General features: G+C 43.0%; 1 protein-coding gene across 2 annotated transcripts; it reads right to left on the minus strand.

The window, feature by feature from the left end:
* Window positions 1-1,524: 1,524 nt before the first annotated feature.
* On the minus strand, window positions 1,525-14,924 carry NR1H3 (nuclear receptor subfamily 1 group H member 3). Of its 2 annotated transcripts, none has more exons than XM_018082407.2 (8): window positions 14,494-14,924; window positions 11,468-11,737; window positions 7,371-7,579; window positions 6,898-7,077; window positions 6,388-6,487; window positions 4,764-4,877; window positions 3,859-3,953; window positions 1,525-3,456 (listed from the first exon to the last, which is right to left on the minus strand). In XM_018082407.2, exons 1-8 carry the CDS (start codon window positions 14,609-14,611, stop codon window positions 3,310-3,312), a joined length of 1,233 nt encoding a protein of 410 aa, XP_017937896.1. In that variant the 5' UTR covers window positions 14,612-14,924; the 3' UTR covers window positions 1,525-3,309. The 2 variants fall into 2 exon arrangements, with proteins under 2 accessions (XP_017937896.1, XP_008918017.1); XM_008919769.3 differs by having other exon boundaries at window positions 11,468-11,734; window positions 14,494-14,922.
* Window positions 14,925-27,174: the final 12,250 nt, after the last annotated feature.

Below are 27,174 nucleotides of genomic sequence, written 5' to 3' on the forward strand. Positions count from 1 at the left end.
CACAGTGGCTACTATGGGGCTGTGTTTTGGATTTGTACTGAACATACTGATAATATAGAAATGTTTTTGTTATTGCTGAGCAGTGCTCACACAGATCCAAGGCCTTTGCTGCTTCTCATACGGCCACGCTGGCAAGGAATTTGAGGGTGCATGAGAGGTTGGGAGGAGATACAGCAGGAACAGCTGACCCCAACCGACCAAAGAGATATTCCATACCGTATGACATTATGCTCAGCCTATAAAGCAGGGGAGAAGGAGGAAGATTGGAGTGATGGCATTTGTCTTCCCAAGTAACTGTTGTTCATGATGGAGCTCCGCTTTCCTGGAGATGGCTGAACGCCTGCCTGCCCAAAAGCAGTGAATGAATTCCTTATTTTGCTTTGCTTGTGTGTGCAGCTTTTGCTTTCCCTATTAAACTCTCTATGTCTACTCATGAATTTTCTACTTTTTACCCTTTAATTCTCTCCCTGATCCCACTGGTGGGAGAGTAAGCAAGTGGTTGTGTGGGGCTTGGTGGCTGGCTGGGGTTAAATTGTAACACAGAGCCAAGGAAAATCACTGTTTTCACCAATGCCACACACAGCAGTGTTATAGATTGTACCTTGAAAATCCCTCAAATTTATATGCAGGTTTTCTCTTCAAATTTAGGAGATGCAGCTCAAAATAAAGAAACTGAAGCTAGAAATGAAGCTGCAGCTTCATTGCCATTGCCTCTTCTGACTGTTGACAGTCTCATTGTTTAGCAATCCCTTAATCAGGGCCCAGCCACCCTCTAGTCCACCCAGGGCTGACTTGAGCGCTCGAGCTCTGCTCATACCTCAGTGCAGTTTCCTATAAGCCTACTCCTTCTTCCTCTGGTTTAGTAGATTTCAATTTAAATTTTAGAGTAACTCAGGGGCTTCAGCAGAATAGCCTGTGGTGTGGGGAGTTGCTGAGTTGACAGTTGCTTTTCTTTCCCATTGTGGCAGAGGATCAAGCACTTCGGAAGCAGCTAATGCTGGACAGCTCTCTGCTTTCCCATCCTACCACTCCCTTCGAGGTAATGCATATGGACAAGTATTCTGGTTGATTCTCCTATGAGTACATCAGAAAGTCTCAGTATATGAGGTATCAGCTAGGGTCCATCTGAAAATCCACTTCACAGCCAGGGGCACGCTGGACTCCCATCTCAATTTTGACAAGCCATGATATGCAGAAAATGGAGTACAGCACATGGAATAAAATGAGTAAAATTCTGAATGTAGCTGTACATACCAAGATGAAGGATGTTTGTATAATTCATGGTCTTCATGATATGCACTTAATCCACTTCACATATTTGCCAGGTCTGCAATACAGCAAGGTGGATATCAAGCTAAAAATCTCATCCTAGAGGCCAAAATAAACTGCCTGGGGTTGCACTGCTATTTCTTTTTCACCACTTCTTGCTTCTCTCCAATGTTCTTATCAGCTTTAAGCTTGTTACAGCAAGAACTTATTCCACCCTCCTCCGAGCTAATGACAGCACATCAGAGAATGTCAAAATCCTGTATTAGGCTTTATTCTTTTATATAAACATTAACATTTCTCAAACAGATTAGTTAAAAATACAGATTTAAACAAGAATTTTTGCAATTGCAATGAGTTATAAAAAACAACAGATTATTTTACAGATTGTTACAAGTGCTTTACAAAGGTGCAGAGTGAAGGCCAGTGGCAGGGGACCAACCTCAAGTGCAAAATGGACACGATACCCTCACCACGGGCATAGCGCTCAGATACACAGCCAAAAAAAACAACAACAAACAAACCAAAAAAGACAAACAAAAAAACCCCGAGCCATGTGAACCTATGCTCTTGGGATGCTCACTGGGCAAGCAAACATAGACCCCTATGACAGAGAAGACTCATGAGACCAAACTACCAGGATACTTAAGGTTACATCTCTGAGATCAGCCATAAGATGATGTTTCTTGGAAAGTAAGGAACATGTTTTACAACAGTATATTTCTCTTCTGTCAGACAAAATATTGCTGTAAATTCTAGAATACTTATGAATGTGGATACTTAAAAACCTGGGGCATAATCCAGTGTGGATCTCACAATGCCCGAAGTGAAGAAAGGATACAAGACCCAAGTGTCCTTCTAAAGCAGTTGGCACTCCTCACACAGGAGGGACCTCCATATCCCATTATCATCCCTAAAACCTTGGAAAGACTTTGGCAAAAGGAAGACAACGCAAGTGGATCTGATTACACGCAATATTCCTGCAGCCCATGATCTGAGAGTTGTGCAGCCCATAGCTTATGCAATGCCCACATATTTCACTAAATGCAGTGTGTCCTCTCTCCTTGGCCAATACATCTTCACACCCACCTTGGAATACATACCACATGCTTCAGATTCTTGGAAGTTTTTGAGATCCTTCCACCACACCTACCTCACCTAGGTACCAGTCCTTCCCACCTATCTTTCTTCTATTCCACTCCTAAAGATAAAATCTATGCCCTGATTTGTTTTGAACTAAAGTTTTCCAGCTGTTAGCAAATCAAAGGTAAATTGAAGTGTCTGAGAACCACGAGATAAAACTGTGATGCGTTATATTAAAAAAAAGTCCACTACTTTATGCCTGACATCTTTTTGATGTACGAACGTTCCCTACCCAGAGAATCTCCCTGTTAGACAAAGGGCACTACATATTAGAGGAATCCTTTTTCCAAAGGAGGGTCAGAATAAAGGGCAGTTCTAGAGATGAAGTCTCATAATAAAGAAATAAAAGCTACTTCTCTTGGAATCATTGTAGAGGGCAGCACATTCAAGAGATTTTATTTATAGGAAACCCAGTGAAACCCATAGAACATCCACACTGACTTCCCTGAGCTCCTCAGATCCAGGTACACTGGGGACCCTGCAGAAGCCTTTCGAGCTGGGTTACTCTCAATAGAGAGCTTTTGGCAAGTTCCTGCAAATTCATTTTCATAATCAGTGAGAAGAGGATCAAAGGGCAAACCTTCAGCATATGCTTAGAGAAGAGAAAGACTCTGAAGAAAGAGGACTTGGGGGGCAGGGGGAAAGGTCTTCATTTCTACCGTTTTCAAATGTTTCACGTTATTCCTTTGGGGTATGGGCACTACCTCAAAACCAACCCCTCCACCTGATCTACCCCAGCTGCCTCCTGCATATCTCACGACAACATTGAAACCCCGGGCTCATCACTCCCTGCATGCCTAGCCCAGGGTTCAGTGCTTTGGAGAGGAGAGGCTGGCTTCTCATTAGCAAAGGCTGGGAGATGGCATTATGTCAGCGCGTCAGCATTCTGGGAGCATGCGGTCACTCATGCACATCCCAGATTTCTGAGAGCAGAGGAGGGAGTTTCTTGTCCTGCAGCCGAAGGGCAAACACCTGTTCAGAGTGGACACTGCTTAGTGTCCGAAGACTGACCAGCTTCATTAACATCCGTGGAAACATCAGGCGGTCCTGCAGAGTCAGGCAAATAGACAGCTGTTAGTAAATTCACACTAAAACTTTAAAAAAGAAAAAATATATCACAACAGATGATGTATTGTAATGACAATCCTGACTTCCTCTAAACCCAGCATTCACCAGGAGGCTTCAGTGTGGAGGAACACAAACAGTACACCATGTTCCAAAACTCCAGACTTTCCATGCTGGCTAAACTATGGAACATGATACAGGACAGTAGGCTGCGACAGCTCACAAGTCCTGCATTTCCAGCTGCTATCAAAGTGCCACAGAAGGGACAAGTATGACAGCACAGGCAGCAAGAGACCTGTTACAAACAGTACCACAGGAACTGTGTCTGCATAAACACAAAATCAGCTCTCATCATTGCTGGAGATGTTCTGGTCAGGCACTTACATTTGGTCTGTTGATGCAAATGTAAGAATGAAGGGCTTCCACATAGGTGTGCTGCAGCCTCTCCACCAAGGACTGGTCCTGCACATTCGGTCGGTCTGCCAAAAAGCAGGTTAGAAGTAAGGAGATTGCCACAGGCAGTTTCACTGGACTTAACATCCCTGCCTAACCCTATTCCCTCATACGGTCTCTTCCCAAAACCTCACTAGCATTCACCCAGCACAGCTGGGAGGTATATCCATGATTGTAGCAGCTATGTCAATTGTCTGTGACTGTTCTTTCTCAGTGATGTCTCCTGTACATGGGGTATCCAATCTGACTCCTACAGAGGTGGAAGGTTAGAGACCAAACACACTTACATAGTACCGTTTGGTCTCACATTCCTGTCACAGAAGAAACAAGAAGCTGTCTACTCAAGAGTGATTGGGAAAGTCTCTGCAGCAGGTGAGCCAGTTAGAAAACAAGAACAAAGAAAAAAAGTACTCAATAATTCAGGTCACAAGACAGAAGAATGGAAGTGGCTTCTTGGCAAAGCTCTGTCCTGGCCCAGAGCAATACTGTCTCATGTCCAGGGTATTTTCACTTGCCCACTAGATGTCACTCATGCTGTGGGACCTGCATCACACCAGAGGTGCCAAGGACATTAAGGGGACAATTAAATAGCAATCTCTAAACAAGGAAGACAAATACTGGCCCATTTTTCTATACACTTTTTCAGTAGTTGGGGAATTTGCTTTCTTCTGGAAGTGGCACTATAGAATTCAGAATATAACAAATAACATGCTCCCTTTATCACTGAACTCTATACACCCTCTATTACTCTTCTTCTGCTTGTGACATTCCTTAACTCTACTTTCTTTGCCCTCTGACTCACTACTGCAGCTCCTCAGACCTCCCTGGCTTTTTACCTGCAGAGAAAATGTTGATGGCGATTAAAAGTGCATATTCAGCATCGTTAAGCTGTAGCTCATTCATTCCCTTTGAGAACTCAAAGATGGGGTTAATGAACTCAAACTGCAGACCTGAAACAAACAGAAGAGAACAAGGTGAAGCAGTAACAATTGTCTCCTTCCCCTCATGGAATAAGCTGCAAGAAACCCACTGCAGTACACCAGGGAGTGGGGAAGACAGGCAGGCAGGGAAAAACCCTTACATTATGTTCCAATGAAACCTCCCTTTACATCCACTACTAGTGAACACCAACAACAGTGGCTGAGGAGTGGGGTTCTAACTATAAAGTTACGCTATTTCTGGGTTTTCCTAGAGCCTTAGATGCCCCACAGCACATCACCGGGCAACAGCTAAAGGAACACATCATTTATCAGGTAAGTCCATCAAAAAGTCAGAAAGCTACAAGTACAACATCTACACTTTCAACTCTGACACCATCACCTCCTTCACATCCAGTAGCTCTCGTGCTTTCAGCGAAAGCTTTAGTACCGTGATCCAGATTCATCTGAAGTCAGTCTGAGCTGAAAACATACAGTTCCAAGAACTCTGAACTATGCCATTTCCTTCATCTCAAAAAGCTGGGAGAGCCGAGGTAGAGCCTGACTGAGGCCTCCAACTACCTCCTTTGATACATGCAGTCAGGCAGAAATGCAGTGATATTTATTGCCATTACATATAGAGACCACTGTCAAATCAGGTCTTTTTGTGCTATGTAATCATGCTGAAAACTTCAGGCCTCTCCTCCAAAATAGCATCCAAGTTTCTAATTTCCTGCAGCACAACTGCATCAGAAAAGGAGAAACAAAATGGAGGGAATTTTTCTGGCTGCCTACTATTTGCCTTCCTAATAACCTGAAAAAAAGGCTACCAGGAAGACTGTTGAAAAGGAAAGTTGTATATAAAAGTCATCCCAAGTATAAATGGTTAAAGAGCTACTCAAACAATAATTAAAAAAAAAAAAAATCACATGAAGGACAGCTAATGTCTTGCTTTTAGAAATGCTGAAGGTACATACTTCCTGTTACTTCATCTGAAATTATAGACACTCATAGCTCCTGAAAAAACAGAGTTCAGAAATCACGCCACCACAGACCAACATATACTGGGACGATAAAACATCTAAAGCAATGTGTGGGGACCTTCCATGCACGGAGTGCATATAACCACATTAATGTCCTTACTCGAGGTGTGTATCCGGATTAGCAAGTGATACACTTGCAAAGGAGAAAAGACTGTGGTTTGAATTGCTATGATCTGATACAGCTCTATGACCACATCACATCTCTACCAGCAAGGAAGTTCACACCAGCTGCTAGCCCTAGGTGGACATTTCCTACTAGATTTTCATCCTTTAAGAGTCCAAATTTTCCCAAGCAAGTTCACATCTGGAAAAAGACATGAACTGAACTGGTAGATCCATATTAAAATCAAAAAATATATGGCTTTTGAGGCTATTGGTCTGGTCCTCTTCTAAGCTTCTCATCTGACCCCACATACTATTTCCAGAAGTCCACATTAAAAAGGAAAATATGTAAGAACACAAGACACAGGGAAGGAAGAAACACCTGTCTAATGCACCACCTGCTTTGGCGAAGTCATCCCGATTATAGCTCAGGTCCTTAAGAAAGGTGATGCTCTCAATCTCTGGATTATAGCGCCGAGATGTCTCCAGTAACATCACCTGAAACCAGAAATGGATATACTTGATTTGAAAATAGGAAAAAACGTTACAACATCAATAATTCGTTGAATGTTGGAGCATCTCTGAAAAAAAAACCAAAAAAAAACCCCAAACAAAAACTCTCCGGTTTCTCTCAAGAGTGTTTAAAAATTCCAAGATAAATTCTGCTGCATCCTTTGTGGTGTCTGCTTCTGGGAAAGGGGAAGTTTCTGCTTATCACTACCAAGGCACTTGTCTTATTCTCCTCCATGACCCTTTGCCAGTATAACCTGGCACTGCAGTAATGGTCCCATTACTGAGATCCTTCAGTCCACCATCCCAAAAAAAGGCATGGAACTAGTTCTCCATGTGGGGAACTCCAAATTCTTTCATCTCTGCTACTATGTACTGTGGTGGAGCCAAACTCTCACCTCTATTGTAGATGTCTTCAATAAAGCAATCTGATCTTCCCTGGTGAGCTCCAGGAAGCCAGGTAGTTGCTTGGCAAAGTCCACAATCTCTTGCACAGAGATAATTGCAAGTTCTGTAAAGTGAGCAAAACGCTGCTGCCTCGCTTCACGGTTATTAGGGTCAGGAATCTGGGGCCACGGCTGTGGGAATGGGAAGAGACAGCATATATATATAGAGATATACAGAGACACAGAGAGAGCGAGAGAGAGAGATGTATGTGAGAGATTAAGCCGGGACAGAAAGATGAAAAGATGAAATGAACAATGAAAGAAAATGAACCAACATCAGAACATCATCTTTTGCTATTCTTTACAGAGCTTTAGTCCACAGAGGAAATGCCTGAAGTACGTCTGTTCTCCCAAATATTTCACCCAAAACCCAACTCCCCAAACTTCAATTTTTCTTAGTTTTTGTAAGCTTGTAGATTTTTTACCGTCACTTTGAGCCTGTCTGTGAATGAGCGCTGGTTGCACTGCTGCTGAGCGGCCACAAGCTTTTTTATCATGTTCAGCTGTTCCGGCGTTAGTTTGTGGGAAGGGCTTGGCGGATTCGGAGGGTTTGGACGCACCACAACTGTCCGAGCCTGATCGTCTTCCTGCTTCTTCAGTTTCTTCAGTCGGATCTGTTCTTCAGACAGAACATCTAAAGCAGGAATAGCCTGTGATCAATCGTAGAAGCATACTGGAAACTACACTAAACACAGGGTAATGTGCTGTGGATGGAAAGTGGAGATCACAGCTGCCTGTATCTGGCATAGCAGAGTGTACACAACACAGCAGACAGTGATACTGTCATTTGTTTCTCCCTCTATTCCCGCTTTAAGTTGTTCCATTACCTTTCTTCTAATCATACCATCATGCAAAGTGTTCACAAAGGGCAGAAGCTCCTTTCACGATGCCCTGCAGATCTCAGAAAAACAACAGTGACTTTCCCCATTGAGCAATTCCCTAAAATGTCATGTTATAACAGATACCAACAAGTGCTCCTTTAACATGCCATGGTGCGTCCACTGTATTTCATGCTATTCTGCTGTTATGCCTTATTCCAATATTGTTAATTTAACAGCTTGTGCATTTCATCTTCCTCTTCAGAGGTCAGAGCCAGTCCTGGATGGATTTTGAGAGTGAAAGGATAATTTGCTATACAGGCCATCTGCAGCAAACTGTAGAGCAGTAACATGGTGCAAGATGAAGAGTGAAAGAATAGCTTTGCATAAAACGTACTGAGGACCAACCACAGGTCCTTCAGGAATAGGGTTAGAAGTCTTCTTCAGTTGTTAAATCAAAGGAGATGTCATTTGGATGTAATATGGTAAGGAACTGAACAAATTGGAGGCATCTGATTTATGGGGGGCTAATGGGGTCCATCTGTCAGAGAAGGGGAAGCACATCTTCACTCATAGGCTTGCCAGCCTGTGAAGAGGGATTTGAACTAAATTTGTCCAGGGAAGTGACATTATAGAGGGGGTCTGTTACAAGGTCACCTGACCAGAAAACTGAGTGGAGCAGGCCCTCTATAGACAGACAGGAATGGCCTCACATTCACAAGCCCTGGTCTTCTTGGGAGATTTCAACCACCCCAATATCTGTTGGAGAGATAACACAGCAGCGAATAAGCAATCCAGGAGGTTCCTCTAATGTGTTAATGATAACTGCCTTCTCCAAGTGATAGAGGAGCCAATGAGCAGAGGTGCTGTGATGGACCTTGCTCTCACCAAGGAGGGCCTGCTGGAGAATATGAAGCTCAAGGGCAGCCTGGACTGCAGTGATCATGAAACGATGAATTTCAAGATCCTTGGAGTAACGAGGAGGGAGTACAGCAAGCTCACTGGCCTGGATTTCAGGAGAGCAGACTCTGGACTCTTCAAGGATCTGCTCAGTAAAGTACTAGGGGATAAAATGCTGAAGGAAAGAGAAAGCCCAAGAAAGCTGTTTTTAATATTTAAGGAGCACCTCCTCCAAGCTCAGGAGCAATGCATCTCTAAACTGGAATGGCATGGATTTAACAGATGGATCAGAGATTGGTGGATAAGAGATCGGATGGTGGTTAAGAGATTGGCTGGATGGTTGCATTCAAAGAGTTGTGGTTAGTGGCTCAATGTGCAAGTGGAAAGCAGTGGCATTCCAAGACGAGTGGCATTCCTCAGGGTTGGTACTGGGACCGGCACTGTGTCGTGCCGTACTGGGAATGTCTGTGTCAGTGACACGGACAGCGGGACTGAGCACACCCTCAGCAAGTTTGCCAACGACACCAAGCTGTGTGGTTGTGGTTTACAAGCTGGAGGGAAGGGATGCCATCCAGAGGGACCTTGACAGGCTTGCAAGGTGGGCCTGTCGAACCTCATGAAGTTCAACAAGGACAAGTGCAAGATCCTGCACATGGGTCAGGGCAATCCCAAGCACAAATGGAGGCAGGGCAGAGACTGGATTGAAAGCAGCCCTAAGAAGGACTGAGGGTGATTCTGTGAACTGAAGAATTCACTGATGTGAATGTAGAGAAGGTTTGTTGTTTCTTTAAGCCAAAGTTGCAAAAACTATCTGAAAAAAATCCAAAAAAATAAAAGGAAAGTAGCAGATATACCTGGATTCAAGGGTTATCTTCCAGAGAATCATCCTATAAGTTAATGATAAACAACAAGGAGCAGAAAAGGGACTGACTGGGAAAAAACCTCCGCATCTTCAGGAACAAAGATAAATAAACAAAGCTTGACTTACAAACAAGATTTTAAAAATGCTGAAAGATTCTTCGGTCGTTTTTTTATGCACAGGTAACAAAGACACATAGCGGCTATACAGGAAAGCAGGGCCCAAAACTGAACAATTATACACTTACGCTTCTTAAATGAATCATGTTAAACATGAAGACAAGAACTGGAGAATTACTGTGAGAGAGTACTCTGGAATTGGAAGGATAGATAAAGAACATAACACATTCAAGCTGAGAGGGCCCTTTATCCCCGAATTTTAACAGGGAGGATGCATGCACAGGTGCATGCACACACAAAATTTACCATTCTAACAGCAAAGACATTCAATACAATTACCAAAATAAGGAGGACCTGTAAGATTAGAGAATGCTACTCACAGTGTTAGTTTAAGAAGGCAAGTAATTAATTCAAGTGATTACAGTCCCTCAACTTGGGACTCAGATGCACAAAGGATTTATAACTGGTAACTTGTCACTTGGCTATTACTGAATCTTGAAAACTGCCTATGTGCAAGTTTCTGCACCATGCTAAATTCAAAGCAATCTAACTTACTTGGTTTGCCAGGAAGGAACTATTTAACCTCACAGTTCACACTGGCTTAAGAACAATAAACTGGCCATGAATAACTTCAGTCTGGGAATTAGAAGAATGTTTCCAGCAATTACAAGGGGGAAGTTCTGGAATGACCTTCCAAGTGAAACAGCTGGAGGAAAAAGCCCTCCGTTTCTGTCAAAATTAACAAGGCAAATTTGCAGTAGGGATTACAGCATTGACAGGAATTGCCAAGCTCTTAATAATAACACTTTTGACCTAATTTTCCTGAGCTGTCTTCAACACAAGACAATGAGTAAATACAGAAACATACTGAGGTTCCCTCTATCTACCTGCAACAAAAGAGAAGCAAAGTGAACAGGCAGTCTTACCACATCACTTTTCAAATATATCTGGTTTGTAGCTCTCAGGAACAGGGGTAAATGAGGTAAACACAGCATATGTAATGCTGATACAAACCAGTGAGACAGATACTGATCTGTTTTGTTTTATGCTGGAAAAAACAAACAGCATGTCTCCTTGGTGTAGCATTATTTTACAAGATGTTTCTGAAATACTCCCTGTTCCTCACTGTTCTGGGTGCTGGATGTCAGAAAAGGAGACTTCACACAGATCTAACATTAATCAAGCATCCATTCAGTCAGTCTTGGCCACCAAAGGGATGAAACTTGGATGCCTTGGCCAAGGAGAGCTGTTCCTGACATGTGAACAGAAACACTGGTGAATATTCAGGAACAACAGCCTTATTACTTGTGTGAGAAAAATAGCAGATTTCACTAAAGGGAGCAATGAGATCAGCTCTTGCACAAACACAGCTGCAGTACTGTGGTGCTGCCCTTGACCTCTGTCACAAGCTCACAGTAGGAGGCAAAGGAAAGTGCCTGTTGTTCAAGGAGCATGGCGACCGATCCTGCAGTCCCAATCACAGGACAGAAGCCTGAGTTTACTGATACACTTCACAGCATTCTGAAGAATGTGCGAGTCCTTCCTCTGCTCTCACAGTCCACAAGTTCTTATAAGGAATAAAGCAAGGCTGCAGCTCTCAGCACACCAGTGGTGTTCCACTAACAGCCTCACCTCCCCATGTGATCCCTGCTAAGCTCTCAGTGACTTCCCACACACATTTCAACACACAGCCTGCATGGCTGTGTCCCCTCCTTCCCAAGCATTCACACTGCCTCCTGCTTTACACCCATCACCCCCACAGCCTGCTCCCACACGCCTCCTGTCCCAACACCACCATGCCCCCATGCACCATTTCCTGCACTCACACTGCTCCCTCATGCCCGCTTCCTGGCACTTGCGCAGCCGGCACTCCTGGCACTTGCGCCGCATGTACATGTCCATCTCGCACTTGCCGCCGTTCTTGCAGAGGTACTGTGCTCCCTTGATGACGCTGCGGCGGAAGAAGCCCTTGCAGCCTTCACAGCTCAGCACGTTGTAGTGGAAGCCAGAGGCCTTGTCCCCACACACGCTGCACACTTCGTTTCCCAGCATCTTCGGGGCTGGGCCCTTCTTCCGCTTCAAGGGGGGATTTTCTACTGAAATGAACAGTACCCAGGGGAAAAAAAAACAAAACAAAACAAAAAAAAGCACACATGAAGAAGTATGTTTGCAGCTGACTGCCACATTCCTTAAAATAAGCAGTATCCTCACTCAAACCCACCATCTCCCAAACACATGGATGAAAAGATCCTGTTTCACACACTCCCCTTCTAGACAGGCATATCTTCTGCAACAAACTAACTACTGACATAATCACTAAGGTTCACCTCAAATATATAAACAAATACAGCTTCACACTTGCTCCTCTCCAAAACAGAGTGGAAGAGCCAAAACATGTTCAGGTCAGATGCTCTTCTGCACTTTCCAGTTACAGTTAAGTTCCCAATGTGAGAAAGACCCACAAAAAAATTGACCTGAAATCCAAGACTGTGCAGAAAGTAAGTTTCTTCAGAACTCACCTCCAGTTCTCCTAGCTCTATTCTCTGCCATACTTATGCACAAGAATAAGGAAAAATGGTTCATCAATCTAATAGAGACAAAAAACCCAGTCCTGAAACTGCGACCCTACAAAAAGCAGACTGAGTAGGCAATCCCTGTAACTGGAACACTTAGGGAAACTGTCAAGACAAAACACAGCACCTCGAGGAGTGTATATACAGGCAAGCAGCACACAGCACAAGCTCTGTGAGTCTTTGGAGCCCCAAAGCCATCATTTCTTCTTCAAGGAGGGTGCTCCCCACTCCTAAAACTGAAACGCTCTCATAGTGACAGTTCATTTACTAAACTTTGTTATTCTACCTGAAACACAGGCCCTGCACTACTGCTTCACATTTCAGATGGTCTTAGGCAGCAGCTCCCAGCTCTTCCTACATCATTCTGAGAGATCTTAATATTAGCAGCGGCTCTGTATTCTGAAAACATCTTTGGTTTTCTCCAATGCACCTTAAATTAAGCATTTGAGCCTACTATCTCTCTCTCTTTTCATTCCATTTAACTCTAGACAGACCAACATCTGACATTCTACACAGCTCACAGTGCAGGTATTTTTCCGTATGTCAGATATTACAGATTCTTCTATGGCAGCTGTTCATAAAGATTACAAGCAACGTCTTGATAGGTCTCCAGATTATGCTTAGATATGCCTGGAAAGCCTTTACACTGGAATTAATGCATACAGATAGGTTTGCAGGACGCAGCTACTGCATTTCCTGATCAACATCAGGTTTACAATTGCATGTCTAATTTTTGTACTTACTGTTCTAAAACTTCTAATCCTTACTGTTGTTTACACTTACTATTCTGCTCAAGTTTCTGAAAGGGTAAACCATTTTAGGTTAGTCTCAGAAATCATTATTAGTGTTCCTCACTACATATTAGTTTTCAGTCATAAGTATCTTCTTGTTGATTTTCAATCCCACTGACTTCACAGAGGCCTGGAGGCCACTCATTTCAGCCTGCACTTCTCACTCTCAGCAAGAAAATGTCATCAGACAAGTTAAATTTCTGATATTCTCCTTTCTTGTTTGACTCACACAATATATTACCAATTATTTCTCCTCACACAGTATGTTACCAAGAGGAAATTATGCAATGTATACAGTTATTTCAGATTATTTAGTATAAATATATGCAATGGTATAACAACTTTTCCAAAGCCTTAAGTGATGTTCATATGCTTCTGAGGAACAGCAGAGTAATCCAATGACTTCGAGAGATGAATCTGTCCATCTTGTGGATTTCTTAGCTGCCTTTAAGACGTTACATAAACACCTTATTACCTTTTCTATGACTGGTTTATTGAGACAGACAGGCTTATTCTTTGATCTATGTAAATTATTTTCCATCTCTGAACACTAAGCATTTTAGTTATTGTCATTTTCTGTAGTTAAAGATAACACAAAAATAGCGTAAGAGATATCAAGCATCAATGCCATCTTTAGCTCTCATTAGGGTTCTCCTTTGGAAGATACGCTATTATATTTTTTTTTTTCACATTTTGTGACTTTTTTCCTTGCATTTTTGTAAGGAAACAATCTATCAATTGCTTTCTTTTCCTGTCCTCAAATATGGTTTAAGGACTTTTATTGGCTAATATCTTACCTTTTAATTACTCTCTTTGTTTCTACTCTACTGGTGAGTCCTTGTTCAATGTTCAGATTACCTCTTCTTTTTATATCAGGGATTGCCCCTTACCTCACAGTTGAGCAAATACATTTATTTATCATATTTTCATTAAGCTGCTGACACTATGCACATCTGTTTTCCTTTTTTACCTGTTAGCTGTCCAGAGATGCTACACTATGTCGTCTTACAGTTTTAAAGTGTAGGATTGTGGTCATGAGCAGCAATTTTAACTACAAAATCTCCATTCTATTTCCTGATGCTCTTTAACCTCAGTTAACCTAAGAAATATGTAGAGGAAACTTCTACCGTCTTCCCGTTATATGAATCTGCAAAAATCTATCATTTCTTTGCACCACCTATCCTTGTTGGATTGTCACCTGTAGTAAAACTTTATTGCTCAGCAGCTTTTGATAAGGTTAACAAAAATAAATTCATTTTAGTGCCATGAACCCAGCCTCTAAAAGGTCAAATAAGCAAAATATTTATCACCTACATAAACCCAGTTGTCTTCAATTATCAGTAACTGATTCTATTCTTAGACATTATCTCTGAGTGCCTCAAGCACTTCAGAATTTGCCCTAAAATTTTGCCAACTATCAATTCTGCTTGCAGCTGAAAGAATGGACAGCCTTTAGCTTGCATGGATTTAGTAAGAATTTTTCCATACCTGCATGCTCAGGGGGGTTCTCTGAGCCAGGGAAGAGCGAAAGCCCTTCCTCCTCCATCTCAAATACACTTGCCACCCTCTTCCCATGATCCTGTGTGCTGAGTTGAGTGGGACCCATGGAGGCCACACAGGAAGGGCTCACTGTAATCTCATCGCTGCAGCATTGTTTCTGCCAAGCAAGGGGCTGTAGGTGTCTTTCTTCAAGGTCTTTAGTTTTTCTCTGCTACTCAAAGTCAGAAAGGAAGTACCTGTGGAAAAAACAAACAGATGCAAAAGAGGTAAGAGTTCAACTATTGAGATATTAATTTCCAAAATCTATTAAGGGCTGCACCACGAGCAAGCTTCAAGATTTCATTTCCTTAATTAGCTTTGTTTTATCTTGAAACACAGTATTTGAGCAAACTGTGGTAAAAGGTACAAGATTAGCACATCCAGGTGCAAAACTATCCTTTGATTGCTGAAAGATTTATCAAAGCAGAAGAAGTCTTCACTATTGCTAACACCACCAGGACACTTCAGCCCTGACCTCTCCAAGTGTGTAAGAGGGAAATTTCAGACTTTATAAGCAGTGGCCTTTGTTAAAGCTTCCAGTAACAAACAAATAGCTCATTGCTGCCAGCTGCCCTGGATTTTGTAGTATGTATTGCAGAACATACAGAAAACTGTACAAGATAATTATTTAGCAGAGACTATAAACACTGAAGTTCCCTATTAATATCAGTAGCCAAAGACTGTGAGAAAGATCGATGATGTATCAAAGATGATAAATCCTCCCTTCACTTACAGGTAACAACTGAAAGCCAGCATCATACCTATAGCAAATGACCATGATGCCACCCTCAGAAATAGATTCACCACCAACCTACTGAGGATAGCTTTTCTGGAACTTAGACACCATACTGAAAAGCATTTTCATTATACAGCCCGAACTCCACTACAGAACCTGAAATTGCAGAGCAAATCCAATCACTTCTTCCAAAAATCCCCACCTGCACAGAAAAAGGCCCTACTGATTTGACTACACAGACTCAGTGAAACTGATGCAAACTGCTAATGTAAACACCCTTAATCTGACTGAACATGCATTTGATCAGTTGATCTTAACTCAGTGATTTACCAATGCAAGCTAAAGAGATTAACTGGTTTAAAAAGCAACTACGTGAAAGGCCTGTACCAGTTTAACTTGAGTGATTGAGCTCATGACTGGAAGCCTGTCACTCTCTGAAAGACAAGAGGTGACAGAAAGCTCTGCAGCAGATCAAATACAAAAGTATCAGGTAATTAGGGGTATGCCTCACACACTGCAGTGCTGACCATCAAGAGGCAGAGGACCCAACATCTAACATCCCTTCTTCCCTCCTGGATATCTGGACCAGACCATGCAATTTTTCTTAGAATGCCAAAGACAAGGATGAAAGCAATGCTTCCACAAACCACCCCCCTCCCAGTACTCTAAACCAGTCATTAAGTATAAAAGCAAGTCATACTGTCAAGCCTGCTGAGCTCCTGCCATCTCCCATTACACTGTGGATGCAGGTGTTAAAACCCACAGGGCACATTACTTCACGTGACCTTTATAAATACAGCCTGACTGTATAAGCAATTCAGAGCTCCCTCCTCCCCTTTGGTGCATGCAGCCACTGAATTGCTGGGGAAAGAAAGAGACTATCTAGGACAAAAGCAGTGACAGCAAATATGAAACTCAAAGCCATATAAAGGAAGAAATTCTGCCGTGGGAGGCTACAGTGTGATTTGCAACCAATTCAAAGAGACTCACGGTCCTCAAAGGAACAATGTGGTTATCACAACCAACTTTTTTTTTAAAAAGTCTCCCCAGAAAATCCTGCAGCAGCTGAGAATCTTGGAGAGGCACAGAACATCAGATGGAGACAGGAACTTCACTGAAACAAACCCACACCCGAGTTGTATTCCCAGTTCTATGTAAGCTCCTCACTGATGCCAATATCAGATGTCTCCAGATATGTTTGGGCATGAAATAAGAAAGGTAAGCATACTGCCTATGTTCATCTCCACATTCCTTTAAACCATGCAATAGACTCACTCAAAGATTAATTATTGTGCAGAATGAATCACCAGCAGCAGTACCACAGCAATTTTTCAAAGGAAGAGTTTGATCCCCCAGCTGAAGAACTGAGTGACAGTGCTCAGGTCCCACCGCCTTCAGTTCAGTGACCCAGTCTTACTGCATCCCAGCCACAATGGCAATGTATTCCAGAAAAAAAAAACAGGAGAGTACAGTTTGATGGAATTTCAAAACTGTGTGATCCACACAACCCTGACTGACATTGCAAGAGTGAAACTTGCTGTCAGCAAGACATCTGGAGCACAAAGGGGTGCATCTAAGAGACTGTAGACATCCTGAGAAGTCTGCAGCTACCAAGAGGGAAGGGAGTATAAATTCCTGTGCACATCCAGGACACAGCAAGGGGTAAGGCCTACCAGCCACTATCTTCGTGCTGTAAAACAAACCCACGTGTTCCTGCTTCATGCACCAGCGTCCAGTCTTCCCAAAACAGAATGGGTCAGATAGGAAAGGTTGCTTGTCTTCTCTGCTCCTAAGACACAGCGCCTTTTGGTTTTGTAGGTGCAGTAACAGTTGCAGGCTGTGGAAAACTGACCTAACTACAAACAGCAGCACTCTAGTGCTAGGTAAAGAAACCCAAACTACCATTTTCCACACATGTACACAAGTGAGAGGTTGTATAACTAGACTCAGGACTTAATTTTCACAGAAATGCATGAGGATTGTTTTAAAATGAGGAGAAATCTTGTCAAGTTTTGTACTAAGAATCATGTTATTAGAGATTCGCATCTTCCGATCTGCACCACCACTTCAACTAAAAATGCAGAAAGGTGATGCAAGCCATAACTACAAGAGGGAACACTGTCTTCTTGACATAATCTGCTATGCTGCCTCCCACTGTCTGTCTCAACTCCTTCGGTTTTAGAACTCAGGACTGGCCAAGTGACAAGAAATGAAGCAATCACTTCTAATCACTTCAGAGTCTTGAACAGAGGAACCTGATGACCAGACATATTCCAGTGAGGAAACACATAGAGATGAAACGCTGAGGGAAACAATTTTCTGCCAGCCCTTGCCACCCATGTATCAAATATGACACTAAACACTTCTGAAATGTGTCGCCACCAGCCTTGCTCTACTCCATTTCTTCCTTCTTCCCTTCTTTTGAGACAACTGAACAACACAGATACTGATGGTCTCCAGATAGCACTCTTGCATCAGAAAGTACTGCTTTTTTCAGAGACTAAAGATGGTAGCCTTGGCTCTTGTACATCATGCTAAATGCCAGAAACATTCATCACTCAGTCCAGCAAGTCTCATCCCATTCTCTCAGTTGGAGTCCTCTTCCAAGCCAGATGAAGCACTTATGCATTCTTCTGGAAGTCTTTGATCTGATCTGTCATCAACAGACACAAAGCTACAGAATATACCAAACTATTGTCTAACATTCATTGAGGATAAGTAAAGGAGATAGCATTGACCAGCATAGCACATAAAGAAACCAAATAAGCCAGATGTAGTTACTGTGACACTTCTGCTAAACAGTGCTGTCCTCTCCCTGTATTTCCTGTTTGGTGCCTTCTGTGAGAAGTTTAACGATCAGGAATCAGACCAGGTGCAAGCATATCTCTGAAGAAACTGTGCTATGGAACACAGGAATAATCAGAGGAATAGTACAACGAGCCCTTTACCTCCAAATACTGGCTGTTCAGATAAAATAGAAGATTTTTAGGAAGTTTGTTCAAGTCTCTGGGATCTTTCAAAACAGGATTTACTCATCACAGTCCTTGCCCTATAAATTACAATATCCAACAGTGTTCTGTCAAGGGAAAAATATATGGCTATGTTTCAGTTCTGTAATGAATCACAAGCATACATCTTTTGCTCTGCAGCATGTCAGCATCAGCAGAAGAGATCTTACATTTGTATACATATGTTAATATGACTGTGCTTGCTCTGTGTCAACAAGACTGTGCCTTTGTGCATGGGCTGTTGGCAAACAAATGCATTTGACAGGAAGGACTATCTTTCAGAGGTAACCAAATCAGGGATATAATTTGGTATTTTGGATTCTAAATGTATTCTAACATGCAATACAAGTGCCAGCCCCCAGTGTCAATCAACATCTGAAAGCTGGGCCCACTGCAGTGCATAATGGGCAATCAACAACTCACACAGTGATGGCACTACCTTGGGTATCAAATGCTGGCTGCAGATCTAAATGGCCAAGAAAAAACATCCACCTGTTGGACTGAGATTTTACAGGACACTACAGCACCAGCACAAAGCTAAGCCCTTTGGGAGACGCTGCTGTTCCAATCCTTTCATAGGGAGTAAACATATTTTGTGACCCAATGCTCTTCCTATACTGTGTCTGGTGCAGCAGCCAGAGGATTTTCACAGATCTTCCCTAGGATCTTGGTACTACCTTGTAGCTGTCTCAGAGAAACAAAGATTATTCCCAGCTCAGGTTGGCTCATTCTTCTTTGTTCCCTCTGCATCATCACATTTCTGTAGAAACACTGGAACAGATAGAGGGGCTCTGAACAGGGCAAAAGTATACATATAACAAGTTTCAATTAGGAAAAAGTTGAAAGAGATACACCTTTCAAGACAGAAAAAGAATCTGTCACTTTGAAAATTAAGTAATATTACACGTGAAAACTGTCAAAATTTATGAGGAAAAACAATCACCTTCAGGTTGACAACAGGAGGGACAAAACATGAAAATGCAGGGTGTGCAAAGCAGTGCAACAGGATACCATAAAGAATGATTTTGAACAGTATGTTTATGAAGAATGGGAAAAACAGTTCTGCAACCCTCAGGGAACAGACTAGTTCTGTGCCCCTGCCGTGAATCCCTCTCTACAGAGAACTGAAGGGACACAGTTTGACATCGCATTATCCATTTTGATCTCTCAGAAGCATAAAGACAACCACAAACTGGAAGAAGTCTGTAAGCCACCATCAGTCCCAAGCTGATAAAGAAAAGCTTCGGCCTCCTGATTGCTTTCATTTGTTGTCCAGCTAAGCTTCAGCTGACCATGAGCAGCTGCCCAAGCTTGTAGCACTGGTCTGTGAGCCTTTTGAAGTTGTTGCCACCTCTGACAATTATGCAGAAGAGTCCTAGAAGTCAGTCCTGGCTGCGCAGCCTGCTTCCCAGGGATGGGCAGCTGCATTCTAGTCTCTTGCCCTCAGCTTAAGGGTCTTATTCCCACCTCTCCCACTGGCTCTGAGTTTCAGAGCCTGCCCTCCACCCCCACCCCACTTTGGCTTTTACTCCTGCTGCTGACCAACTCCTTTATTACCCATGACTTTGCTGACTTTTGGTATGGCCTTTTCCTACGCATTTGTCTCGTCCTTTGAACTGGGTTCTCACTGCAGCATCCAGCTCTTGCTGGCTTTAGTCTGGTCTCAACACAAAGCATGCCGTCTCCTACCCAGGTCAGGTATGGAAACCATGGCAGAGGTTCAGAGAACAACAGCAGAAGTGACTAACAACCGAACAGATTAAAATAAACAAACAAGTGTCAATTGGAAAGAGTACTGGGAAGAGAAGCGGAGAGGTGTAACGATGGTGTTAGGATGAAAAGTATTATTCTGAAAGACGGTATGCTTAAAAGGAATAGAAGAAAACCAAGGAAGGGAAAGTCAGGTTATTACAGAAAAACAACCTAAAGGTTGGAAGGAAGTCTGGATAACTTTCCTTCCAAAATTAGACCTTATATTACAACTAAAATGCAAAGAGGTCTGTGGGCATTTCTGAATCTGAACTAAATAGGACTTAGGCACTCTTCACCCACAGAATAGCTATTATAAACAAACAATGGCAGCAACAGAAGTTCCAAGCCAGTTGCACCCTACATCAAGCAAGAAGGAACACAGGACTGAAACAACTGAACAAACGGGTTAGCAAAGTGAATTAGGATCATAAAGCACAACTGTACCACCAAACAGAATACAATAATTCAGGGAAAGAACAAGCCCAAAGTACTTTTGCTTTGCTCCACATAAAAAAACCAAACTCACTCCTTGTCCATGATCTGCAGAGTACAAGATTCCTTTCCTACATAGTTTGTGGATTCCCCCCATTTTGGGAATAGGGCTTCCCAAATTTTATATCAGATGATGACAGAATGTGCTGACGCCAGTCCAACCCGGGGAGCTACAGGCTCTGCAAAGCAACTCCTCACCCCCAACAGCAACTATTTTGCAAGTCAGCTCTCCTGTTCACATGCCTCATCCAGCACCAGATGCTTCCTCCCCTCTCACCTGCCTCTCATTATACCTTGCCTGGCAAAGGCTGAGGTTTTGAGTTTGCCCTTGCCTACCTCACAGTTTCTGCCTGATCAAAGAGTGCCATGTCAACACATGGAGCAAGAGGAAAAAGAGAGCATATGTGTGACCACTTTCAGGGTGGGTAAGATCCTGAAATGGGCTGTGCCTTTATGTTTCCTCCCTCGCTCTCTCCCGACTGCCAGATGTCCTTGGTTCTGCAACTGAGAGGAGGAGAAAGGAGACAAGGTTACTGGAGTTCATTCACACTGCGCACAGGGCTGCTCTCGCCTCTCTTCCTGTTTGCAAGGAAGTATCGGTCCCTCTAACAAAGGGAGGGAGAAAGAGGCAGACAAGTGGATAGGGGGAAAGGGAGAAGGAGAGGAAAGGGAGGAGAGAGAGGGGAGGGAGGCGGGGAGAGGGAGGGAGGGAGATTATGGTAAGACGATAGACCGTTTCCTGGAAATGAATAACAAGTGATATCAGGAACAATGTGGCCACCTTGCTACCATGAAATTCCTTTAAAAGGCCATTGACACAAGTTCCCTTGAACCCTGGAAAACAACATAAGCCTGATCTGGGTAACAAATCTCCAGCCCATTCTATCCCTTCTAGGCTTTCTCCTGTCGCCTCAGTTTTCAAGCTTCTGGCTAACCTAGATTATAAACACCTCAAGAATGGCAAAAACTAGGCAATGTACCAGCTTACAGCAAGGAAGATGTTACAGTAGCAGCATCCCACCATCTTTCCCTCCCCTCCAAGTCATCCTGTAAAATGACAAGTCATCCTTCCTCAATTCTGTCTGGCCAGGTGAGCTGTGAAGCCAGTGTCCCAACACGGGAAGCAGACCAAGCACACCCACTTCAGAGCGACACTAACTTCTGCAGCACCCACCAGGATAAATATGGGCAGAACTTGCTCTTTACAGCTGAACTGCAATAATCCCCCATGTCTGGCTGCGAATCCAGCTCATCGACAGCTCAACACCACTATCACACCGACCTTCAGATGGCAGGAAGCAAAACTGAGGCTTTGATAGGGGCTTCCAACAGGAAAAATCCCATCTGTGCTACACCCAAAAGAATGAAACACACAAAGCAGAGCAGCTACCCCCCTCCCCTGCTAGCAGAGAAGCAAAGGGCAGCTCAGTGCCACTCCTTGGGAAGGGAAAGGGAGGGGATCCAGCCTGGAGCCTTGTCCACAGAATATGTTTGTCAGCATCAACTATAACAGCAAATTTTCCCTATGGAAACTCACTTTAAAATAGCAACAGCATTCTTTCACCAATACCGCTCAACTTCTCCAAGCAAATTTAACTATCCTAGCAGTAAGCCTTTTTTCCCTTTGCACATATAAATGTATCTATGCAAAGGTGATTTTGGTTTGTGGGTCTCTTTTTCTTTCTAGGGCCCCTGTATTGGCTAATGTCATTCTTTCACACTTCTAAACCACAGTACCAGATACATACACCAACAAACAAAAAAAGAATAAAATCAAGTGTTCAAGCAACCAAGAAAACTTCCTACTATAAAATAATCTAACTAACAAAATCCCCCTTAAATTTGGAAAATTAAACTTGAGATCTTTACAGCTGATTATTCCTGCTGCTGGCCAGCTCTTACACACCCTTCATGCAACGACAGCACATCACGTCCTACTTGAAGGCTGAAAATGTGATCTGACCCCACCACCTTAGTTTCTTCATAAATGCCACTGTGTGGCAGCATGGAAAACATGCCCACAGACTCAATTTCTTTCTGGACACCTTCTCTGTATTTACTCAGCCACCAATATCTTGTTCTACACAACTATATATAGCTTTGCAAAACATAAAATTCAGGCCCAGAGTTTAAGAGCTTCTATCATCTTCCCAGAGAACAGAGTTTAAAAGAGACAGGAAATATACAGTGTCATCGAGATCAGAGGTAATGGCAATATCCAACTAGGTCCAAAAAGCTGTTTTTTTGAAACTAGGTTTGCACAGGAGTTGGCAGGAAGGGGGGAGAGTTAGAGAAGCCTCTTCAATCATTGCAGACTTTCACTGTTGCACCACATTACAGAATAAAAACTCTACCATGGATTCTACATTCCTCCTTTATGACCCTTAATTCCACAGATGTTACAGCCCCCCTTCAGGGAACATGAGTGTGACTCACAGCAGATTTGAGAAGTCATCCCAATGCGATTTCCAAACTGAAGTAAGAGATCAGAGTTAAAAAAAAAAAAAAAAAAAAAAAAAAAAAAAGAGAGAAGTAAGAATGAATACCCAAAATAACATCCTGGTAGTGGAGATGCCAGGGAAAGCGGCTAAACCTAGTCCATAGAGAATCTATGAGATTATGTCTAGAAAAGAGAACTGGAGGTCTTTTTTCTGTATGTAGAAAACGATAAATAATCCCACAACATACTGTTCACCTGACTGTTTCCTTAAACAATAATTTAATCTCCACTGAACTATGCAGTAAGGAAATAACATTTCATGACCCTTGCCTATTCTAGCCAAGCACCTTTATTGGCTGGCATCATGAAAGGGAAATCTGCTCAGCTCCCCAGACTGTCTCAGCTCATCTCTTCAACACAGGACTCCAAACTGCTGTTGACTCCTCAGTTCACTCTCAGCACTGAGCTATTAAAACAGAAAAAAGCGAAAAGAAGCAGCTGCAGCATTTTACCAGGAAGACAAGATGACAAAGGACACGAAGCTGTGGGATGTATCACAGCAATGCCAAAAAGAAAACTTAAAAGCCCTCAATTCATAACCCCTGTCCAGGCCACCTTCTCTTTCAAACTAGTCTTCTTCATCCTCTACCAGCTATGAAATTACAGGACATGAAGAACAGAGGCAAAAGAGGAAAGAACAGAAGGGGAGGGCTGCTTACAGTGCAACTGTTTGTTCATTTTTCTGATTTCCTCCTTTTCTCCCACCCCAAGTGTACTTCCATCAGCATGCTGTTAACTGATACATGATAGTTTCTGGGAAACAGCCTTTTAATAATGTATCTATATAGCACTTTGTATCCAAGCACCATCCCACCTAAAAGCATCAATCAAAATAAATACTACCCCTCACAGGCAAAACAGAAATACAGTACCAGATTACAAAACAGGCAGGAAACTCATTAATATTCCCTTAAGGGCAGTAGGGGAAAGCACCAATTTCCATTCATAGAAGTATCATCCCTAGATGTAGCACAGAGGTCAGGAAGAAATTACAGTGCCACAGAAATACCCATATAAAGAACAGATCGGAGGGATACTGGAACAGAGTTTTAAATTGCTCCAGAGTAAGCCTGACTGTTAGTCTATTCCACTCAACCATTAAAAGGGACGTATCTTGGCAGGTTTTGCTAATACTGCTTTTAGAAGAACAGGAGAGAGATGCAGGAGTTGCAGATGTATATATCCAAACCTAGACCAGACAGAAGACTGCAGTAGAGCAATAAAGATCAGAAGAGCTGCCAAGAAACACAGTGAAGACTGGCAGAGGAGTGCAGGTCAGAATAAAGGACCATTAAGTGCTTCGTTGCAAAGTAAACTTGCCCTGCTTTTGACTACTATTCTGGATCCTGGCCTGTATGGGCTATTTCTGATTTTGGGGGTCATTGCAACTGAACCCTTAACAAGGGCACAGTAACAGCAGCATACAAAGGACTTTTTTGGGTTTTATAAACCCACCAGGCAAAAGCTAGGAGGGAGGGGTTACAGGTATGAAAATGAGAGAAAGAGATTCCTGTGACAGGAAGGAGCATGTGAGAGGGCGTGTGACAGGCTGTGTAGGAGAATGTGCGTGTAGATCTCATTCCCTCTGAGGCTCTTGGCCAAGTGTGGAGCTGAACTTTCTGCAGACTTTGTCCTGCCAAGTCATGTTCCCTTCTCACACTGCCTGACATCACCACAAATACTCAGCTGGAAAACAGTCCAGAGCCGGACAGAGTCCACTGCTCAAACACCAGCCAGTGAAATGGCTGCACTCATAGCACACCCACCAGTGGGAAACCAGAGCCACTGACTCTCCTCACAGGTTATCTCCAAGCACGCAGGAGGCCTCACCCTCATCCAGGCAGAAAGAGCCCTACCAAAGCACAAAGACAGTGGAGGTGCAATGATTTCCTATTGCCCCAATAATGCAGCCCAGAACAAATTGAAAGTCTGTACAAAGGCCCCAACACAAAAAAGCGAAAGAATGTAATCATCAGACCATGTGAGTCTGTCACAAGCATCATGGTGCAAGGAGCCCAATCCATTCCCAACGCTGAAACATTCCCTGCCACAAGGAGAAGGAAACCATCACACACGACCCACAGACAAACCAGGGATCCTACAAAGACTGACACTCCAGCAGGGTCTGTATGAAGCCAGCAAGCAAACATTGCCCCATCAGAGCACTCGTCACCTTGAGTTCTCAGCAACAAATGTGAATCCAAGATCAGGGCTAGAAAACATGAGCACACATACAAGTGCGCGGGAGTGGGCAATGGGGATAAGCCAACAGGTGGGTCCATTTCTTATTTTGATCCTTGTATCAAGCAAGAAGGGTGTGGATGGCCTGCCGATTCTGGGACACTGCTAAAGGCACCACCCAGAGCAAGTATCAGGGAGTAGCAGCCGAAGATGATACTGAAACAAGGGAGGACAAAGTCTGCGGTCTCTTATTTTTTCTTCAGCCTTCACCTCCAGGCTGCTGCTTAAAAGTAGCACAGTAGAAAATGTCTTTAAAGTACAGATGATAGGGAGAAAATTCATGTTCTCCTCAGACAAAGGCTTCTCCTTTCTCCACTCCTGTTCTATTTCTGGAAGAACAAATAGCAACTTGGGAGTTTTCTACAGACGAAGGCAAAATTTCTCTTCAGCTTCATGTAGACCAGAAAATTACATTCCCTCTTCTCAGACACAGACAGATAACAGAGACTCCATTATATGATTTATGGTTATTTTAGCTCTTATATTTTAAAATTTTATTTTTCAGTTTAAAACACTCCTCACAACAGGAGTTCCCTCTTTCTTCGCTAAGGGATTCTGACACCTTCCTTAAAGAGGGAGCAGTGCAACCTTGCCTGTCCACATGCTATAGAGACTTTAAAGCATATACTTACCTAAGGCTTCCTGCCCAGACCTGCAGACGCCTAAAAATCTGTCCACCTCACCAGCTTTAAACACTAAAGCCCACCTTTTAAACTTCTTCCTGGCCCTTTCAAGGGAACTAGAATATTATTCCTCTCCTACAGAAAATGGCCAAGGGTGGCAGACAGTCAGAAGACCAGAATCACAAAGTTGGTATTTGAAGGCCAGGTGACAGCTTCTCCTTCTACTCTCAGAGCTTGCAGCTGGGTAAGCTGCCCTGCCTCAGTGGCACTTCTCATGCAAGCCAAAGCAGCCTGGTGAGGGCTCCCCACAGGATTCTGCATGTGCGCCTGCACGTCAAGGCATGCACCATCACAGCAGGTCTCAAAGGCTGTTCCAGTGCAAGTTCACGTGCCCACACAGTTGCATGTGAGTTTCTGACGGTAGGTGCACAAAAAGCCACTAGATGTGCATATCTAACAGCCTGACCGTGTGAAATCCTCCAGGAAAAGTCACTGGCAAGGCATGCAGAGTCCTTTGGGGGCTGGCACATTTCTGCATGTATGTCCCTGGCAACCAAGATACACTACAGAGCTTTTGTACAAGCCTACCTCTTTGCCCTCATTTCATAAGGGCCCTAGAAGAGACTATTTAAATTCCAAATGTTTTCCTTTAAATGGATTTTACGCACAGTTTTCAAGATTAAACTTGTTCTGTTTATTTTTCAAGTTAATGGCAATTTTTGATAAAGACTAAAACAACCATTTAAACATAGGCACCCCCAGTTCAAGTAGCAAATGGTTGCTGGATGTTTAAAGAGTGTAATTCCTAAACTCAAGAAAGCCACTGAGTCTGCAGAACCAGGATCCACTGAAGTACAAAACAGATCTTTCTTTAAAAAGGTAGAAGCATTAGTTTCTTCAATTCACTTATAAAATTAGTTCACTGAAAGCTGGGGGAGGCAGCATGAAATGGGTGGGAGGTGTCTCTCTCTTCCAGTCTCCGAAGAAAAACAAGACAAGGGACAATGAGTTATGCTCACTGTAAGATCTGGAAGGACACAATGACCAAAAACAACTAGTTCATTCTGCTAAGTACAGATAACACTACCCTGACAGAATAAGTCAGATTTAATAGCACACACTCCACCAAGCATATTTTCTCTTATGTATGCAGTGCATGATTTGTGTGACTACAGTATAATTATAAAAGAAGTGCACATTTGATTTGACCTCTTTATTCAAATGCGGTTTTGTACAAGTCCTGAAGAAAGAAAATCACCTAGTAAATACAAATGACCA

Source organism: Manacus vitellinus, unplaced genomic scaffold, assembly GCF_001715985.3.
Source record: "Manacus vitellinus isolate BGI_N305 unplaced genomic scaffold, ASM171598v3 scaffold_6_pilon, whole genome shotgun sequence".
Taxonomy (NCBI): Eukaryota; Metazoa; Chordata; class Aves; order Passeriformes; family Pipridae; genus Manacus; species Manacus vitellinus.

What these genes read in the sequence shown, in the direction of transcription:
- NR1H3 (XM_018082407.2), bottom strand. Translation starts at nt 14,611, where the DNA reads ATGGGTCCCACTCAACTCAGCACACAGGATCATGGGAAGAGGGTGGCA. An exon ending in GGATGACTTCGCCAAAGCAG is followed by an intron (nt 4,878 to 6,387) that starts GTGGTGCATTAG and finishes TGTTTGTTTCAG; the next exon opens with GTCTGCAGTTTGAGTTCATT. An exon ending in CATCAACATTTTCTCTGCAG is followed by an intron (nt 3,954 to 4,763) that starts GTAAAAAGCCAG and finishes GCTTTTTGGCAG; the next exon opens with ACCGACCGAATGTGCAGGAC.